This window comes from Medicago truncatula, chromosome 1 (genome assembly GCF_003473485.1).
Source record: "Medicago truncatula cultivar Jemalong A17 chromosome 1, MtrunA17r5.0-ANR, whole genome shotgun sequence".
Taxonomy (NCBI): domain Eukaryota; kingdom Viridiplantae; phylum Streptophyta; class Magnoliopsida; order Fabales; family Fabaceae; genus Medicago; species Medicago truncatula.
Genome location: NC_053042.1, coordinates 17,250,104 through 17,266,236, shown reverse-complemented (window position 1 = coordinate 17,266,236; position 16,133 = coordinate 17,250,104). Strand labels below are relative to the sequence as shown.

General features: G+C 29.6%; 1 protein-coding gene across 1 annotated transcript; it reads right to left on the bottom strand.

Annotated features, from left to right (window-relative positions):
* Positions 1-12,781: 12,781 nt before the first annotated feature.
* On the bottom strand, positions 12,782-15,797 carry LOC11434469 (40S ribosomal protein S3-3). Its single transcript, XM_003590075.3, has 6 exons — positions 15,637-15,797; positions 15,405-15,552; positions 14,678-14,849; positions 13,533-13,587; positions 13,311-13,442; positions 12,782-13,192 (listed from the first exon to the last, which is right to left on the bottom strand). Exons 1-6 carry the CDS (start codon positions 15,664-15,666, stop codon positions 13,010-13,012), a joined length of 720 nt encoding a protein of 239 aa, XP_003590123.1. The 5' UTR covers positions 15,667-15,797; the 3' UTR covers positions 12,782-13,009.
* Positions 15,798-16,133: the final 336 nt, after the last annotated feature.

Here is a 16,133-nt window from a genome sequence, read left to right as displayed (position 1 = left end):
CTGCACTTTTCGCCACCTAAGTTTCAAAATGTTGAGATTTTGGTCCCCTATTAAAAAAAGGCTTAAATATGATTTTCGTCCCTGTAAAAAAAAAAAGTTTGCAAAACATCCTTGTAAATAATTTTTTGTTTGAAAAAGGTCCCTGGCCTTAAAAAATATGTTTTTCAATTTTATTTTTTTTACTGGGACGAAAATCAAAACGGGTTCAAATTACAGGGACGAAAATCATATTTAAGCCTTAAAAAAATAAAAACATTTTGAAACTTAGGGGGCAAAAAGTGTAGTTTAACCTAACATATTTAAACTTATACTAATTGACATGGAAAACACTTATTTATCAAAATACTTATTTGCTTGATATAAGCTAGATAATTAAAGTAATTAGTATGAAGCATGTGAACATTACCTCAACATTCTTTATTTCAAACTCAGGAGTATGAGCTAGACAATGATTTTCAAATGTGTCGCAGGGTCCACTCGTTCCAGTTAACCTTTTTTACGATACATTCAATAGAAGTGATGATATCAATTCAACTAGTGGTGCTTAAAAAAAACTGGATTTTGAGTCCAAAAGAAAGGGGATTAAAAAAGTGTTAGCATTGAAATACTTACAAATCTCCATCTAAGTATAAAGCAAAACCACCACCTCCACCAAATGCAAATGAGTCATTAGAACACAAATAATAGTACCGATTAACACCTAGAATAGAATTAACCATATAAAATTGCGACATCAATTATCAATCAAAAGAAAATTAAAATGAAAAATATTTAGGATATTGCTTGAAACTATTAACTTATGTCGCTTTAAATGATTACAAATTGTTGAATTTCATAAAAAAATAGTCATAATCATTTTCATTTGTCTAAGAATAATAATACTAACAACAACAACAACAACAACCTTCATAAGTTACCAATCACTTGTTTAATTTCTTCCTTTTGATTATAAATCGACAATCTGAATTATGAAGTATAATGTGGATTAGAAATAGGATTTAACCATTATCATACAATAATTTTGGGACTGTGTTTTTCAATTACCACTAAAATTAAGTGAAATAATACATGAGGTGATCAAAATTTAATCAATGGCCAATTTTTTAGACTGCTTGACTCTATTTTTAATTAATACATAGTTGTAAAAGGTAATTCAACAAGTATTTTAATTAATTTCACACTTTTAATATTTTTATCGTGTTACTAGTTTTTTTTTACCGTGTTATAACTAATTAATATATTGAGAAAACACATCATTTGAAATTGAAAAAATATATTTGATCTCAAACTGCTACAATAAACCCTTTATAGATTTTGATAATTCTAAAGTTTCTACTTTGTATACACTCTTATCAAACCAAAAATAAAAAATAAAAATGTATTTACACATCAATTAATTAAAACCTTACCTGTTGGTCGAAAAATTCTTGGATGACTATCTAAGTTTGTAAACACAAAAGTTTGGTGTGTCCCCTGTTACGAACAAATAGAAAAATAAACCATATACTTCAAAAAAATTTTTTTGAAGGAATGTACTTCAACACATTAAAACCATATGTTTGTGCAAAATTAATAGAGTATTATGAAAAAGAGTTCACATACTTGATATTTAGGCCTTGTTGTTGGAATTAAGGGGCAGTCAAGCAACGCACCAAACACAGCCCCTTTCATATCTCCAACAATCTATAGTTTTTTCAAAACAAATATAAATAAAATACAATTAGTATATTGATGTTATACTCACTATTTTAAATAAATGTATGTAACTCTAATGTAGGTTGTGATATTATATAGTTTTTGATATCATGTCTAATTGAGAAAACATCAGTCACATTTAATTACAAACCATTGTAATATCAAAAACTAAGTCAAGACCTATATCAAATATAACTTTATTTTAAATAAAGGTATGTGACTACAATGTAGCTCATGACATTATAAGACATGGCTACAATGTAGATCTTAGCATTATTGTCTATTATTTATAAATTTTTTTTTATCTAAATAAATAATTGAATCAAATCCTAATTTCAAACTTGAAATTTGAATCAATTCAAATTTGATCCAATCCTAATTTATGTTATGAATCAAATCTAATCCAATTCTTAAATCAATCGAAACAAATTAAATCTAAATTTATCCTAATTCAATTTTTGATTAAAATATATCATTAAATAAAATTTAAAAATTACTAAATGATAGAATTTATTCCAAAATTTTGAGTTTAATTATCAACATAACAATGGTCGATTATAATTGTATTTCAAGAAAAGCCAAAAAAAAACTACATATTAGTATATATACTATACCAATTGTGTTATTTGAATATTAAAATACATATAATATCATGTATATTTATATATTGGTCAAATAAGTTTTTCGTCCCAAATAATACATTGAATTTTGAGTTTGGTCCCTAAAAAATAAGGCAAAATATTTTCACCCTCACAAAAATTATCATTTTGTTTTTGGTTGCTAATAACCCATTTTTAGTCATATGAATGTAAGACTATCACTCTTTTATGTTCAAGACGCCTTCATGTTATGTCTATTTATTATGTTCAAAAAATGTTAAGAACATGTCAAAAGTATATTCACATGGACAAAAAACAAAACAAAAAATTTTGCGACGATTGAAACATTTTATTTTTTAGCGTATAAAATCAAAATTCGATATATCTACATGAATAAAAAACTTATTTAACCCTTATATATTTGACGCCGAACTTTGATCTTAAAAAATCATTTATCTTACTACAATAAGAGATATATTTTTCGTTCATAATTGTTATAACATACCAACAAACCAGGAGTAGTGAGTTGAGAACTGTTACGGATCAATGTACGAAGTGATATCCCATGTTTCAATGTACTGACAAACATTCAAAAAAAGAATTAATATTAATATTTCAACCGGAAAAAAGCAGAATATTATTCAATACACAAATATAAAGAAAAATTACCTATAAAGTAAGACCCGTTTGCACCCTTTTACTAATTTTGGGAGGTTTGATTCAAAAAAGTCATTCAACTCAAGAGAAATGAAACAAGAATCATCAATGAGTTTGAGTGAAGAATATTGACCATCATTTACTTCTTCAAAGTCTTCAGAATTGTTATCACTTCTATGGACATGATTTTCATTATCAATAATTTCATCTTTCACTAAATTCATGGTATTACCCAAAAGACTACTGCCAACATGTTCCTTCAATAGACTATGATCCCAACGATTTTTTTTGTGTTTAAGCCTAGCAATAACTGATTGAAGATTTCTCGTCTTGGATCCAGCAATGCTAACTAGGGTAATGAAATATGATAAATATGAAAATAGAGATTTCCCCTCTTTAGAGTAGGATCCAACCTACAAAAACAAAATAAATGTGTCAAAGATTAAAAATATGAAAATGAATATATACGGGGATTATTTTATATATGCATTATTAGAATTTGATATTTTTTCAGTCTAACCCACCATAGTTTTTGACCCCCTCAGTAGGCATCATAGGGTATCCCCATGGTATAAGCCAATTTGGTATGCTATGAGAGTAATTCTTGAACCCACAACATGACATCCATTTTTTTATGGGGCTGGATTGCCTCTCAAACAATGCAATTTTCTGAATCAAATTCAGTTTCTTTTTTGTAGGAAAAACTTGTGTTACCAACTTTTTCAATACCATGTTGGCAAGAACATGGTTTTATTAATATATAAATTCAGTTGCAATAAATAAAGCTCGTTTTTTTTTTTTTTTTTGTAAACAACACAAACAGAATTAACAAGGAGAAACCAACCTCATTGTTTAAAATGAAATGGAAGAGAAAAGAACAAACATAACCTGAAGAGGGCCATTGAAAGAATTGGAGAAGACGCGAGAAAACTTGAGAACTTTCAAATTATACATCTTTTATAAAAATCGAAAGAAATATTGACTGTAACTATATATGAGGTATATAAGGTGCAATGAGTCTTAGTAATCCTTAATATTGTTGGTTTGACAAAGAGTTTGATTTTCAATATATAAATACATGGGCATGCACTAATTATATAAGTACAATGACATGTAGCAATGTACATCCTAGTAGATAAGGTATATTACAATATCAAAGGTGAATGGATAAGAACTAAAAAAATCATATGTAGATATGGCATATTATTTTTTATGCTTAATAGCAGTTTTAACCCCCTAACTTTCTCAAAGTTGCAATTTTGGACCCTCTAAGAAAAAAACTACAAAACCGCCCCATAAGTTTTGCATCTGTGGCAGTTTTGGCTCCCAAGGCCAATTTTGACTCGGTCTACGCTGACGTGGCACCCTAAGTGAGGTGCCACGTGATATTTCTTTTGTTTTTTGTTTTTTACCAAAATTTGGCCTTGGGGCCAAAACTTAAGGGGCGGTTTTGTAGTTTTTTTTTCTTAGGGGTCATAATCGCAACTTCGTAAAAGTTAGGGGGCGAAAATTGCTATTAAACTTATTTTTTAAGCAAGAGTTAGAAGGTACAATATGATAAAAGGTAATATGAATAAGAATTGAGAAAATTAGAATTAGTTGTACTTTTCAGATTTTTTTCTTACTATAAAATTTCTAAAATATCTGTTAATTTTTATTTTTTTTACTTTTACTACTAAAACATTTAGGGTAAGTCATTTAAAAAAATTGTAATCGGTTTAAAGAAACTTTTCAATGTAATGAAAGCATATTCCTTAAAAAAAATGTAATGAAAGCATAAAAATTATATGAAATAGTTGTTGTAAGTTGTCTATGAATTTATATAATATGTTTATTTTCGTTGCTATCTTTTTTTTTTGAACAAATCAAAATGGGATTATATTACCACAACAGAAGCAATTTCCAAGCACAAGGTGTGCCTAGGAAACTACTACAAGATACAAAGTGTTACAAAGTCCAAAGTAAGAGAATCTAGTAGTGGTTAGCCAATTCCTAAACATGTTATAGGACTTGACCACCACATATGAGTACCATAAATAAACATGGCTTTTTTAGCTTTCAGCCACCCTAATGATAACAATTTAATTTTATCCAGCAACTTCGGGACGTCCGTTACAACATTATTAAACAGGCGGTTATTACGTTCGTTCCACACAATCCAAGTACATAGAATCCAGATTAGCTGTTAAAAGGAACATTTAGCTTTACCAACACCTGCCAAATAAGTAAACTGCACCAAATGATCAGGAAGATTATTAGGATCCACCCCCATAAAACCTAGCCAATTGCGCACCTGCTGCCACAATAAAACAGAATTTGGGCAAAATAAAAACAAATGTTCGGCTGTTTCAACATGACCGCATCCTGTATCACAAAGTGTCGCCTCTGAATGAAGAACACCACGAGCTGCCAAATTTGCTTTTGTGGGTAACCGATCCCGAAGAAGTCTCCAAGCAAAAATCGAGACCTTCAAGGGGACCTGATGATGCCAAACTAGCTCCAAAGCGCTGTGTAAAAGAGGATTGGCACCCTCTGTTAAAAGATCATAGGCTCCTCGAACAGCATAACCTCCCAAAGGGTCAGGTAACCACAACCATCTGTCTGAAACATTAGGCAACAAAGAAACATCAAGCAGTAAAGCCCTAAGCTCCTCTAATAAAATCTCCTCCCAAGCCCACAACCTACGTCTCCACCTCCACCCATCCCCTCCCTGCTCCAGGCCAAGAGAGAACATATTCGCCACAGAAATGGTTTTGTTCTCAGCTAAGATGAAAAATAGGAGTGACTATCAAAGGAAAATAGTCTCACGTTTTTTTTACTAATAAGTTTATTATGTAAAAATTGTGTTCAAATAAAAAAAATCATCATTTGTTTTATCAATTCTTATCGACATTATTATTATTATTATTAAAAAAATGGTTTGTCACGCAAGACAATGTATAATGTGTAAACACCAAATTATTCCTGTGAGTTTAGTTCAGATAGTGACATTGCATAATATATGTATGAACCAGTGTTCAAACCATGAACATGCCATTTATTCATCTCAAAAAGTGAATTTATAACCACTAGGCTATTTGACCAAAACAAAAATGTGTAAACACCAAATTAATTCAGTTAATTTTTTTTATCTTAAATATTTTTATTATCTTAATTTTTACTATTGATTAAGAATGATTGTTACATTATAGCTAACAATCACAACAAAAATAATAAATATATTATATAATCTATTAAATGACATGCATATTTTTAAGAGTTTAATTGATATCCATTGTCAAGGTAAAAGAAGTTTTAGAAATGTATCTAGAATAATGTGATCTTTCTTTATAGAAAAGTATCTATAATTTTTTTTGTGTGTGTGAAATGAGTATCATTTGTGTGTAATCTCTTGTAAAAAAAAAAAAAACTATATACACTAATCCCAAATCGGATACGACCACAATGACAAACAAAATTTTCTCACAAAAGATTTAACAATGTTATAGTCTCAAGATTAAATTTGAACCTGAATCTCCAATTAAATTACCAAATGAGACTCTTATATTTTACTACGTAATAATATATATATAGTATTTTACCATAAAATTTTTATAAGTTTTATTTTACGGCACATATATTTTCTTTATCTAAAATAGTTTCTTTTAGAAATATAGCAAACTTAAGTCAAAAGTTTCAATAAACACATAAAATCAAATATTGACTTGAACTAATCAACTTATTAAGAACTAGCCGACTTATACCAACTCAAAATTCATATTTGCTTAAACCAGTCATAATATATGTTCAATCATCTTATCCATAATTGATAACGTTATCTATTCTAAAAGTTAATATCAATATATTACTGTTTTTATTAAATAGTTGTAGACTAAACAATTGTATTATTGAGAATTTTTTCAATGACCTTTATTTTATATTTTTAATAAACATTTATTTGACTGAATCTTTATAAAATACATCACATAAATTATCATATTTCAATTAATTTTTTTATATACTTTTTTCAATCTATAATAAATATTATTTTTTTTGAAAGTGTAAGTATATCAAGTTGACATGTGTTATATGATCAAATCAAATAAATCAGAATTGACAATACCGTCTTTGTTTTACAATTTGAATTAATTGTATTTTTCTAAAAAATAATTCAGTGTAAAATCAAATCAATTTTTTAATCACACTCGGAATATCATCAATAAACTATCTTTTATCACGCTGTGTTAATTTTTTATATGTTAAGAAACTATTGAAGTGCATGAAGTTTTATGGCAATTCTTTCAACACACTATTCTTAAATCTTTTTTGTTTGAATGAAATTATTGTGTAGTAATATTATTTTATTTTAATTATTTATTGTTGCTTTGTGTGTATAACTTTCTCCTGTTTTTGGAGTTGAACAAAAAAGTATATTTTACTGTAAATTGAAAAATGATTAAAATGTATGCACTAGTTAATAATGACATGATACAATTAAGGTGTGATAAAAATAGATTATTGCGGTACCCGTGAGTATAGATTATTTGCAGGTTGTCACATAACATACGAAAACACAGAAATTATGAGGAAAAGTGCATAAACATAATGTTTTGAAGATAATTATGAGGAAAATTTATTTGAAGCCTTAACACTAATTTGATTATCAGTACTGATAGTCATTTACTGAATCCTCTGAACGGTTATGGTAAGGGTGGTAGGAGATACTCTGAACAATTATTGTAACCATAGATTCTAGTGGATTAGCTTAGTTGCATAATTCATGCCTCTCAACTTCTCCTACTCATATGTATTTATCTAGCTCTTCTATAATAACTTTGAATTACTGAATCTTGTTCTCTTGCTTCTTTGTCATAAGGTACAAATCAAGGTAAAACCCTAGCTAGTTACTCTATATTTTATTATATGTCATTTTTAAAAAATTATATGTTTTAATATTCGTCAGTTTTTAATTCTTATCATTATTATCATTAAGCAAAATAATAACTTCTATACTGTTAAAATAATAACATTATTATCATATAAAATATTTATCATATAAAATATTATATGATAAATAATAACTTCTCCAAAAAATAACATTTATATGATAAATATTTATACAAAATTTTATATGATAAATATTTTATATGATAATAATAATAACATTATTTTAGCAAGGGAAATATTTTATATGATAAATATTTATACAAAATTTTAGCAATGCAAAAGTAATAAAATAATAACATTATTATCATTAAGCAAAATATTTGACATTATAAACACTATACTATTATATATTGGAAAAATTAAAGATTTATTAACATCTACAAATTAAAATTGTTATTTACGTGTCTTTATATTTAAAAAAGTATGGTAAATATCATTTAGAATTTCATCTCAAATGCATTTACACATTTGATTTTATAAAATTCCTGAAAAAAAATACTCTTTTTATAGTATAAATTTCCATTTAATGGGAGCAATTTTTAATTATTTTTTTACAAGGCAAAGGAACAAAGGAAACAAGCAGAAAAAAGAAAAGGGGAAAAACACACAAGAGAACTACTCTCTGGAAAAGTAAGTTCCAATTGCGTCCTGTTGGAACAAAATGTGTTTACCATTATTACCTTTAAGTTTTGATGATAACAAGATATTAAAAATGTCAATTGGATATGTTAATATTTGTTCAAGTGTGCAGAACCATAGTCAAATTATAATTCAAGTATAGGTTCTGAAAGAACAAATGAGAGCAATGAAATTTACAACAAGGAAGCGTGTGTTGCAAGATTCAAGACAGAGTCTGAGGACAAAGAGCATCTGAAGACCATCAAAAGTTGTCTACTAGAAGTTGACGTCATCAGAATCTGAAGAACCTCAGAAGCTGGAGTTTATCAGAGTCTGAAGACTGGAAGCTGAAGTTAGTTAAAAGTTATTATTCTGAATGCATATCATTGCAGAATGAATGAAAGCCTGGAGCAATTGCTATTTCAGAGGAATTAGAAGGCATTGGATGCTTATCCACTAAAGAGCGCAGGAAAAAGGACATAGTACAATTGTACAACCATTACTCCACTCCATTATGAACCTCTACTGGCTTGAGCATCGGAGTGTCTGCAGGTACACCCCTCATTCGGTCCAACGCTCACTGAAGTACTCTCACCACCATGAACCACCGCATTAAAGAAAGCACCGACAACCACCTTCTAATTAGGTACGATTAGTGGCGCCGTCAATGCCTCAAGAGGAAGGCTAGCAACACACATTCTAGCACCTTCTAATTGGTTAAAATTCACATGGGTCCCATATAAATTTGGTAATATGTGTTGTTAGTATTTCTCTAGCCCCAATCATCCGTGCCTAACCATGCACCATTTATTACTCTCTTCGTTCAACTCTAAGATTCCTTTTTAGTTTCAATACCTTCATGCTTTAAATGCATTCCCAATTTCACATGATGGTGGGTTTTCCTCTAACCAACTTAACTTTCCCCTATTCCTCAACCAGTTGCTATAATTTTCTCACACCGAATCAACTTTGCCAATTTCCACGCATGGAGTTGCAGTCTTTCGTAGTCAAAAGCTATTTCCAACGGATCCGGACTCTTATAATTCATTCTTCCATGGATCATCTCCAACCCCAACCGCCACCTCTTTATTTCGGCTTAATAGCTGCCATGTCAGATGTTGAAACATCCTCCAACCGCCCCGCCTCGACACTATGACAAGGACGGACTTTGGATACTCCATCGATACATACATAGTTTGAGATCTATAGGTCATGATGGTTTTTTTTATGATTTCGCTGTCATGTTTTGTTACTATTTGTTGTGTTAAGTGTATCTCTCATGTGTTTGTTGAAATGCTTGACAGGGGTTTGTGCTTTTATTTATGAGCATGCGATGTAATTGGTCATACATGAGACCTCTTATAGTCGAATTGAGCAAACATTTGCAAATATCTTTGTCCGTAGCTGGATGGTATTAAAGACCAAGGATCTTACATTGTTATTAATGTTCAATCATATGTGAAAGAATCTCTTACTTATATGTATTATCGTATGTTTGTCTATGTTAATCATTAGTTATGATCTCAAATATGGATGCTTTTGATTATATTTTGCTTATTTTAACATTTGAATGAATGAAATTTATTTTATTGTAAAAAATTCTTTTTTTTGTCATGAAAAAGCTCTTTTAATTTTCCCATGTTGGTAACAAAAGATAATTTTATAAATTCATCCTAAAAGTTGAAATGAAAATTTTTAGAGAGGATTGTATATTTATAGGGATAAAAAAAAATATTTAACCGTATAAATAACGACAAATAGTTTGAAACAAATAAATTAAGAAAGAGAACAGCTAATTTTGGAGAGAGGGTGTATGATAAAAAGATAACAATAGCTGATAAATGAATGGGAGAATCTCTTTTAACTTCCATGTTCTCTTTTAATTGTCCTACTAGTAAAGGCTTGTATTGTGCGGAATTCTTCTCAGTGCCTTCTTCTAAGGTATGAGAAGATTGGAACAGCAATTAACAAATTATTGTTTGAAAGGGTAAAGGGAAAGATACATATATAACATAGCATTAGGGGCAAGATTACCTCTCAATACATGTCTCTCACCCAAACCCCTCAAACAAGAGTTTGTTAAACAATAGCATTGAGAAACCCAGTTGCAACAATTGAGTCCTAAGGATTCCAATTTTTAAAATGCTAAAGAAAATATACTATCCCTCAACATTACCAAATGAATATATAACAAATCCATGAAATTATGAAATGGAGGAAATAAATTGATTTAGTCATCTTCCGACACAAAATTGGCAAATAAATTCCAATCTGCTTTGTAGATGACAGATCTAGTGTTATAACAAAAACAATTTCATAAGAAAAAGATATAGAAGCAAACCCAGCAGAAGGAAAAACAAGTGAAACAAAAAAATGTACCCACAAATGTAAACCCATGAATATAAATTAAATTCATGAGTTATAGTAACATACAGAGGATATAAAATGATTTAGTCATCTTCCGACACAAACATGGCACAAAGTAGCCGATCTGCTTTATAGATGACAAAATGAAACAATCTAATCTTAAACAAAAAACATATTCACAAATGTTTGTAGACATGAAACACATAAAAGAAAATCAATATTAACAACATAAGAAGAGTGGAAATAATTTTTTTGGGTCTGAATTAAGGTTCTGAAGAGCGATTTCTTTTTTCCAACCTCATAGCGACATTTTGATACTTATATAGAAGAAATGGGTTCATAAACGGCGAAGAAGAGTGGAAACCCTAATTTTGGAGTTTGGGCTTCGGGTCATGGACATGGGTCGAAATTATCTCAGTCCAACCCAAATACAAGCAAACGGTGAGTTATTTTAGGGTACTATGCATTTTTTATTTTTTTTTAATATTTTTTTTCTTTAAACTCTTTCTTTTGTTCGTTTAGTTGAAGTTTATTTTTACTTAAATAATTTAGTAGTTAAAAATTCACTTTTAAGGTGAACAAGAAAGATGTCCGAGGTTATATAAGTCCTAACTCAACTGGCAAAAATGCCGAAATCGTTAGGCCAGATGTCATGATCGAACCCCCGGTACCTCCATTTTGTGTGTGAGTTTATGATGACTTTGTCATCTCGTCTATCTACCAAAATTATATTATGTAATGTGTCAATGTCCCTACCAACTGAGTTAAGTTCACGGAGACATTGAAGTTTATTAATCAATTAGTTTTATCACTTGATTTTTTAAATATATATTTTAGCATAATTAAAAGAGGAACAAGGTAAAAATGTCAAAATTGGTAGGTTGGATATCATGATTAAGGTTCAAACCTTGACTCTTTTATTTGTGTGTATAAGTTTCTAACGTGTATTGTCATTTTGTCTATCCAAAAAATAGAACAAGAAATTTATTTTTAAATGATGATCACAAAATAGCTTTGGTGGTAATAACATGAGTTTTGATTTGACGTAAAACTATTTTATCTCTTATAGTGATTTTTTTGTTGAATTAAAATGTTTGAAAACACTTCAAATTGAAAAAAAGTATTTTCAAATTTAGATTTGAAACTATATACAAGTCGGTAAAATGAGTTTCAGTTAGTATTTTTTACTAAATTTAAAACAATTTTAACTTAAAACTATTTGTACAAAAAAATTGTTTTTATTGTAACCCTAACTCACCACCAACACCGTGAGATATCGACCACCATTCTTACATGACGCTCAAGTGGTTCTGCTATACCCAATGTTCTCATATCTGACCAACAAGGTAACACTTTCTCAAACATACGTATTGTTGGTTATTGAAGCTGTCATGTAACAAATAAAGACTATATTGGAGAATATAAAAATAAAATATTTTATGTAATGAGTTTTTTTCTTCTTATTCTAGTTAGATTTATGTCCCCTAATTTTTTTGGTTCTGCATAAGCAAGCAAATTTAATTGCTGATTGAAAAAACACATTGAGGTGAGATAAAACATCAATATTTATGTTCGACTCATAAATAAAATTAGATTTTGCTTTTAAAATTTTACAAGCAAAATTAGATGCGATCTTACAAGAATTACAAACATTTTGTGGTACCCCTTAAACTACATTGAGATTATTTTACAAACACAGAATAGCTTATTATTAAAAATTGAATTGAACAACTAAACATGCAAATGCCCCAACAATCCTCTAGAACAATTAAACATGCAAATGCTCATACAATCCTTGAAAATGCTACAATGCATGTGACTTTGTAAAATTCTCAAAATTGCATCAACAAAACTGAGATGCAAATTTGAGATAATGAACATAAAGATGTTAGTGGGAAATTTTCTTTAGTAAGATCATATTAAAAAATAACAATTAATTAATGCTTAAATACTTGCAAAGTTGCAACTTAGTATAACAATATTTTAGAAAATCTGAAACTACAAAAATTGCGAAGGTCTTGGACAACAAACACTGAAAACTACAAAAATTGCAGAAGTCTTTGATAACAATTACTGAATGTAACAAAACAGTCAAACCAGACGCATCGCTAATTAAAAGGTCTACTCCAAAGCAAATCGAAACATTTTCAAACAACAGGGACTGGGACAGGGACCTCGATATCATTGGCCACAACAGCAGCAGGCCTGATGTACTCCTCCTCTTCCTTTGGAGTGTGAATGGTGACAATATCAGGGAGGGGAGTTTTAGGGCCCTGCTTTCCTTTAGGATCCCAGTCGAGCATGATCTTCACCTTAATGCCGAGAACACCCTACAACACAAACGACACAAACATTAGCAACATAAATCCATAACAAACCAAATGAATGACCAACATGAAATGCAAGAGGCAAAAGAAAACCAATAAGGTTCTTAGATGATAAGCTAACCTGTCTAAGGAGAACATGTCTCACAGCAGAGTCAATGTAGTCCTTGACTGGTTGTCCAGAAGAAATCATGTAACCGTCTTTGAACTTCATGGATTTGGCTCTTTGGGCCCTCAATTTTCCACTGACAATAACCTGCTCAAATGATACAGCAATTACAACCAATATTCATTACAGATCACAATACAACAAATAGGATTTCAAAGCAGTGCATGTGTAACTAACCTCACAACCCTTGGCACCACTTTCCATGACAAACCTCAACACACCATAGCAGGCCCTGAAAGAAATAGTTAGAGACACAGTTTATTATGTTAGCACAAAATTGTATTCAAGAAAATCAAAAATGGGAAATTTTTAATTACCACCATTGGAAATACACACCAGTAAAAGGAAAATTGAAATGTATCGGTACAAAAAGAGGGATTTAAGATGTGGACCGAAAACATGCAATCTCCAAAAAGAAAATCACCATGTTACAGTAGTTGCAGATTAAGTGTATCAATTAATATGAGCATATGTTGAAGCTAATAGAACTTCACTGTAATACAATTAGTCAACAAATAACATTGGAATAAAAAAAGAAAAATGATTTCAGTTTTATAGCACATAGCAAAACATAAAACAGGTTAGATAGTAATCAGCAAACATCACATTTTGTTTTTCAGAATAAGGAGATGGTGAGTAATGTTTTGAGCAAGAGAGAAAATTAGTCTAAAGAAATGGTAAAGTCACATGTCTTGTATCCAATCACAGGACAAAGCAGTCGCAAAAATTTTCAATGCCACCCTAATTTGGGACTCATAAAGCATATATGGCCAGACTAGTTTAAATCAAGATTAAAGATTCATTCTAATGCCCAAGAAAAATGCACAGCATAGTTTAGTCCTCTTTAAAAAAAGTCTACAAATACTTCAATACTCTATTAAAATTAAAAAATCAAGAAACAATAATACAAAAAACATCGAAGACAGCTTTGAGTGTTGAAATTTATATATATATATATATATATATATATATATATATATATATATATATATATATATATATATATATATATATATGGTTCATGTTGACTATTCATGATCTATTTTACAAAGAAAAAAACTGAATGCTGAACATTTTAAGAACCTAGAATGGGTTTTACTTTTCCACCATAGCTAAACATAAACAAATATGGTACAAATTCATAATCACAGAAAAGAATCAGTTCCAATTGTTTCTCCTAATAATATTTAACTTCGACAGATATATATATATATATATATATATATATATATATATATATATATATATATATATCTGTGAGATTTATTTCATTAAAAGCAATTGCATAATTTCAAGCATTGTTACATGTTATGTTTATATACCTGCGAACAGCAAGACCGCCGAGAAGCTTGTAGCGGAGAGACTCAGCCTGAGCAATGGCACAAAGTCCCCTGTTGTTGACCTTCTCAGCGTAAAGCTCAACACTGTTTTCAGGAAACTTGAACCTCTTCTGCACAACTGAGGTCAGCTCTCTAATCCTCCTTCCCTTCTCGCCTATAAATCACAAAAACGCAAAATAAAACGCAAATCATATATCATTTATCACATGATTAAAACCCAAATTAAAACAAAAATAATATATCACTAGAAGAAAAAGAAAAAAAAAAAAAAGTAAGAAAATCATTATGATGCATTTTTTTTTTCATTATACATATTGAAAGGAAAAAATGCAAATAAAACTAAAATCACATATTCATAATCAATCATACATAACATCTAGACAAAAACCTAATATACATAATCATACATAACATCTAGAAAAAACCTAAGTAAAAAATCATTATCATACATAATTAGAGGAGAAAAATACAAATAAAACTAAAATCACATATTCATAACCATAAATAACATTTTCATATATCAATCATATATAAAATCCAAAACAAAACAAGAACAAAAAAATCATTGTCATTATCATTAGGGAAAAACAAATGAAATCAAAATGACGAAATCATGTAACCATATACAACAATTGCATAAATCATAAGAAAAAACCGAAAATGAAACAAAAATAAATCAGATTGAAAGAAGATTGATGAAATGAGTTACCGAGAACAGCTTGGGTACGAGTAGCCCTGATGATGATCTCAGTGCGCATAGGGGTAACCCTAACTTCAACACCAGAATAACCATCTTCAGCAAGCTCTCTTGTCAAAACCTCATTCAATTCAGCGAAGAAAACTCCGTCAGCGACGAACTGCAACAACACAAACCAAATCAAATTAAGAATTACTGGTAATAGAGAAGAATTGGATTAAGATTAACGAATCTGAGAACTAACCTTTCGCTTTTTGCTCATTTGGGTAGCCATGTTTGCAGATTTAGCTAGGGGCGGCAAGAACACACGCACACAGTGAATGAATACTGAAACCCTAGTTTCTTATGTGTGTGGAGAAATGGTTATGGACAGGGGTGTGCGTAGTTAACTAAGGCCCGTTTGTTTCAGTTTTTTTTGTTAAATGTTTGTTTAGTATTTTTAGAAAAATAACTTTATCCAAAAAGATTATTTTGCCCATAAAATGAAATACTAATAAAATTAACTTTTTCAAAATCTACCTATTTATTTGAGTTGGCCTATTGATATGACTTGGGATCTAGGAATGTGTTCACGTCAAATTCGATTATCTCGTGTCAATTTTGATAGGTTAATTTAACTTCTTAAAAACAAAAAAGAATTTTGTCAAAATCTATTTTTTTGAAAAACAAAAAGGTAACACATGTATACGTTAAAACTAATTTCTTTTAAAATGATTTTTATGGTTATAAACAAAAAAAATA